The sequence below is a fragment of the Tachysurus vachellii genome, chromosome 8 (genome assembly GCF_030014155.1).
Source record: "Tachysurus vachellii isolate PV-2020 chromosome 8, HZAU_Pvac_v1, whole genome shotgun sequence".
NCBI lineage: Eukaryota > Metazoa > Chordata > Actinopteri > Siluriformes > Bagridae > Tachysurus > Tachysurus vachellii.
This window is the reverse complement of record NC_083467.1, coordinates 8,264,423-8,270,117: the sequence shown is the minus strand read 5'-3', so window position 1 is coordinate 8,270,117 and position 5,695 is coordinate 8,264,423. Positions and strand designations below refer to the sequence as shown.

Sequence of the window (5,695 nt, the reverse complement as noted above, 5' to 3'; positions counted from 1 at the left end):
AATAATGAAATATGTGAAATAAACTAAATAAAAAACTAAATAGAATTTTTATGATGTCAAAAAAATGAACATTTTGCTAATTCTGCAAGGCGTATGTAAATGTATGACCTCAAGTTTTTACAAAACAACAAAGGCTTGTGGTTTTTTTCCTGTAATGGTCAAACACAACACAATGATATATTTGCATCTTTCTTGAAACTAGAATAGATTTATATTATTTTAATTCAATTTAAAACTTTGTGTAGTATTATTTGTTCATAACTTATTGTGACAACTAGCATTTTGATTTTCTTACTTAAATCGTAAAATAATGCAAATGTGAGATGTAAAGAAGAAAGAAGGGAAAACACATCATATTTAAAATTTTATTGTGATTGCTTTTACTTCCATATTTTGGTCGTGGATACTTCCACTGTGTTAATTCTCTCTCTAGTGTATTATTTCTTTAATCCATGGAAGAAAGTAGGAGAGCTTGGTATAGACCTCTGGATACTGAAGGTCCAAGCAGTTGTGAGGGTAGGTATATGCAGCTAATCCTTGTGGTTCATTTCCACAGATAAGAGGACTCCCTGAATCACCCTGCAGAGAGAGCAAGCTATTAGTAACAACTAATTAACAAGAAAACAATATAAAAATAATAATTAATAAATTTAATTTTTGGGACTTGTTATAGATGTTGCACAGTAAAATAAGTTGATTTGCTGACATACCACAATATTAAATAAAACTAAATAGAAAAATATAAAGTGAGTTGCTGATTAATAAAAACAGATTTGTTAAAAAAATAATTCTGTGCTTAAAGAGGAATTGTAATGAACACGGAACAGAGCGGACCCAAACGCAGGATAGCATAAATAAACAGGGTTTAATGACAGAACACAAAACAGGAACACAGACTCGAGATGGGACTAAACAGGACTAAGACCACAGTAGATGCCGCGTTGCCTCGTGCAGCGCGGCACAGTTAAATACAAAAAAGGACAATGACACAATAAGGATCAGGTGTGATGACAGGGAGGAGCAGACGAAGGCGGGGCAGACACGTGACGAGAAACGTAACCAAACGCACGTGGCCAGAGTCCGGGCAGAGTTAAATGACTCGAAATAACTTGTTTTTTGTTTTTGTTTTATCTTTTTTTGTCTATTTTGTTTTTAAATCTGTTTTTAAACGCACGCAAGAGCGTAATCTAACCACGTGATGCAGCAGGCAAGCAGAGGGAGAGCGCGCACTGACTAATAAACCTTAACCGTCGTGACGAAACATGGAAGGCGCTACACAGGGGCGTCACTAGGCCCTTTTTAGGGGGCTTTAGCCCCCCTAAACCTCTGGCCAGCCCCCCTAAAAAATTATTTGATTAATAATTTTTTGATCGCTTCAGTCCCCTTTAAAAACGCATTTGAAGCGGCGACAAGCTGCGTCATGTTTCGGCTCCTCCCCTGAACTGAGTCTGCGTGGATTCAGCGCGTTTTTCAATTCGCAGGGACGCCGAGCAGAGCGAACATCAGAGAGTACAAGGTGTGTGTGCTTTTATTGATGGATTGCTATATGACATCTGCATTGGTGCAGTTCTTGTAATTGCAGTTTACTGGACCAATACACAGTTCGGTTTCTCATCCAATGCGTCTTCGCTGCGTTCAACTTCAACCCTTATCACAGTGTGATAGTTGTTTTTTCTTCCAACAAAAATGAAGCGATTAAAACCCATGAAAACATACTTTAGAAAACGACCATGATTTATTTTAATTGACCTTTTAAAATGTAAAACATTATTGTGTATTTCGGCATTACAAATATGCAGCCATGCACCGAAATGATTAGACACACATCATTATATTGTCTGAAAGCACTAAATGGCAGAGAGAGAAACATCATTCATTTTTTTTTACAGTGAAATACAGGGAATACAATGGAATAGTGGATTGCAATAAGGTTAGTAGTATACAACCCTACCCTGGGGGCTGAGCCCCCCTAAAATGAAAATTCTAGAATCGCCCCTGGCGCTACACCAAAAATAGTTAAGTTCGGGTACCGGGATTTTGTGCGAGAAGAGAAGAACAGCAGTATGCGACCACATCGCTCACAATTGAATGACAAAGTTCTATCAAACTAAATTTTTTGCAAGCGCAATGTAGTGTAAATGGTTGGTCACTGTTTATGTGGAAATATCAGCTGTTTTGCAATAGCACTTATAATTGGTCTTCAGTGTTAGGCTTTGAGTGAAAAGCGTATGGATCGTTTATGGGGATGCACATATATATTCATTCATTCATTCATCTTCTACCGCTTATCCGAACTACCTCGGGTCACGGGGAGCCTGTGCCTATCTCAGGCGTCATCGGGCATCAAGGCAGGATACACCCTGGACGGAGTGCCAACCCATCGCAGGGCACACACACACTCATTCACTCACGCATTCACACACTACGGACAATTTTCCAGAGATGCCAATCAACCTACCATACATGTCTTTGGACCGGGGGAGGAAATATAAATATAAATATATAAATATAAATATAAATATAAAAAACTTGAGTTGCAAATACAGCCATATTCTAGTCTCGCATGCACACGCACACACATTCAATTTAAAGGGATAGTTCACCCAAAAAAAAAAAAAATAAATTCTGTTATCTTTTTCTCATCCTCATGATGTTACAAACCTGTATACATTTCTTTGTTTTGATGAACACGGAGGAAGATATTTTAAGAAATGTTTGTAACCAAACCATTCATGAGCCCCATTCACTTCCATAGTATTCTTTTTTCCCACTATGGAAGTGAATGGGGCTCATGAATGGTTTGGTTACAAACAGTCCTCAAAATATCTATATGTGTGTTCATCAAAACAAAGAAATTTATACAGGTTTGTAACATCATGAGGATGAGAAAAAGATAACAGAATTTTTTTTTACATTTACAGCATTTAGCAGACACCCTTATCCAGAGTGACTTACAACTGAGCAACTGAGGGTTAAGGGCCTTGCTTAGGGGCCCAGCAGTGGCAGCTTGGTGGACCTGGGGTTCGAACCCATGACCTTCCGATCAGTAGCCCAACACCTTAACCACTGAGCTACCCCCATTTTTAGGTGAACTATCCCTTTAATTAATAAATTACACTCACTCCAATCATCTCTCTCTCTCTCTCTCTCTCTCTCTCTCTCTCTCTCTCTCTCTCTCTCTCTCTCTCTCTCTCTCTCTCTCTCTCTCTCTCTCTCTCTCTCTCTCTCTCTCTCTCTCTCTCTCTCTCTCTCTCTCTCTCTCTCTCTCTCCCCAATAGTTAATTCACTTCAAGGTTTGTGGGATTCAATAATTTACGTTTTTTTGGTTGACGTGATTGTTGTTATTCTGTTGTTAAAAAGGAAGGATCTAATTTAAGGATGTGTTCATGTCACAGTAAAGGTGATTGCCTGTTCAAAAAATGCCATTTAGTTGCAAAGAAACTTTTTGCAAAAGAGACTTTTTTTATACTTTTCCATGGTCTTCTGCCATGTTTGAGGCATATTGAAACTTTGCTTGCTTTTATGTTGGCCTTATTTCAGTTACATTTACATCTTATTCTTTGTAGTTTTGATTTTTATTAATTTTTAGATTTTTATTGTATTTACAACTCACCTGTATGTGGACACCTTTTAAAAATAAATGCATATAATCATTTTTGTTGCAAATAAAACTCTGATAGTCCATAAATACTGTAGATTTAACTTTGTTTAATATATATATTTAGTTAAATCATCAAACATATGTATGACTTGCCAGTGACTTGCTTGACTCGAGCTACGACTTGGCTTGACTTGCTTGACATAAAGCAGTGACTTGACTTGACTTGACTTGACTCTCACAAAAAATGACTCGGACTTGCTTGAGACTTGAAGGTTAAGACTTGAGACTTACTTGTGACTTGCACATGTGTGACTTACTCCCACCTCTGGTTATTAATAATGTGTGATAATAAATAATAACTTTTAGGGTGTAATGACACATTACATGACACTGTTAATTATTATTATTTTCCTTTAACAGCACCTCCCTTATTTTTTTCATTTCTAGTCTAATGTTTTATTTGGAGATTGACTGTAATACCTTACAAAAAGCACCTCTTCCATCAGGGGCAGTACAGATCATGCTGTCTGTGTCAAAATAATGTTGCCAAAGCTTCTTGCACTCAGAGATATCTTGTACTTTGAGCTTCACCTCTCTTAGGACTCTTGATGCAGCGCTGTTCTGTTTTGTCCTGCCCCAACCAGCTATTGAACTGTTTTTCAGCTTGGCTTTGGACTTCAGCTGTAACAGATTGTTTAAATAGTGTTTGAGGTCAGAGCTGGTTTGTACTAAATGACCAGAAGTAAATGTTTTGAAAGCAGAAAAAAGTACCTTCAGTAGCATGATATCATTTGGACGTTCATTGCTCTTGTAACAGGGATGCTTGATGTACTTCTTCACTTTGATTCTCTGCTGTTGGGGCTCCTTTTGACTGATGTTGTGAGCTCCTAGTACCACTTCCAGCTTGTTCTTTCCAGAGTATTCAATATCACTAGTTTCACAAAATATGCATCACATACATGTTCATAGATACTAAAACACAAGCTTCTGCATGATAACGTGAGCAGGGGAATGCTGTAGTAACATTGTAATGCATTTTTTTTCTATATTTACTTACTATATTATCTGAGTACACACTCAAAATATTAGCAAAATGCTGTCTTTAAAATTGTAGAAAACCCCAAAACTACATACTCTACACAGTGGGCTGTAGTCAGCACATAATTTGTTTTGATAAGCATGCCACTACACACGTGCATATTGTTAATCTGAACAGACACCATGTAGGGTCGGGAGTGTGCTTTCACTTCCATTCCTCCAATAATACCACTCTCCAAAGCCCCTGACAAAACAAAACATATGCAGTTAGTGTTATAATTAAGTGCCTCAATTGTCCTCAGTGTTAAAAATACACTCCTGTTGGAAGTGCCTCAATTGTCCTCAGTGTTAAAAATACACTCCTGTCCCCGAGAAAACAAATAATGGGACATAATCATGATATTAAGAACCTTGTAATCTTTTAATTACAGGTTTAAACCATTAAAAAGCAATAATTACTTTTTTTAATATGTAATACAGAATACATTACCGCACAGATGGAGGACAGAAAGTACAAGGAGAGAGATGCTGAAGAACATGTCTGTAGTATACCACACTGACAGAGCTGTGTGACAGGATTGTTCTCTGCTACATTTCAGCAAACTTCCGGTAAGAGTCTCTTAAGGATGTTGAAATCTCCCACACTTTACTCCTCACATGGTGCACCATGCATACACAGGAGCCCATCCACCCATGCCCCCCGACCAACAAACACACACATACATACACACAGGAATCTTTTGTGGGGTTTGAGGAGGTAAAAATTATTCAAAATGAAAGTAGAGGTGAGTGGAAAAAAATGGTGAAGACATTTACAGATGAGATTCATATTTAGCGCGAAGCATTTTTTTTAGATTTATTTCTTTTATTTTATTGCTTTGAAAAACAGTAATGTACAGTGAAATTCAGATTTTCTGGCACATCTAAAATATTGGACCAAACTGGCATATTTACAGCAAATATTATACTAAATTTTCTATGCAACCATTTTGGAAAAATACTTTTCCATTTAAACAAGGAAATTCTAATAATAATTAAAATAATAATTAATATTAA

General features: G+C 37.0%; 1 protein-coding gene across 2 annotated transcripts; it reads right to left on the bottom strand.

Moving 5' to 3' along the window:
• Positions 1-374: 374 nt before the first annotated feature.
• On the bottom strand, positions 375-5,101 carry LOC132849998 (granzyme B-like). Of its 2 annotated transcripts, none has more exons than XM_060876063.1 (4): positions 4,736-5,101; positions 4,373-4,532; positions 4,193-4,282; positions 375-579 (listed from the first exon to the last, which is right to left on the bottom strand). In XM_060876063.1, the coding sequence occupies exons 1-4, from the start codon at positions 4,852-4,854 to the stop codon at positions 430-432; spliced, it is 519 nt and encodes a 172-aa protein (XP_060732046.1). In that variant the 5' UTR covers positions 4,855-5,101; the 3' UTR covers positions 375-429. The 2 variants fall into 2 exon arrangements, with proteins under 2 accessions (XP_060732046.1, XP_060732045.1); XM_060876062.1 differs by having other exon boundaries at positions 4,082-4,282; positions 4,736-5,095.
• Between the last annotated feature and the right edge of the window lie 594 nt (positions 5,102-5,695).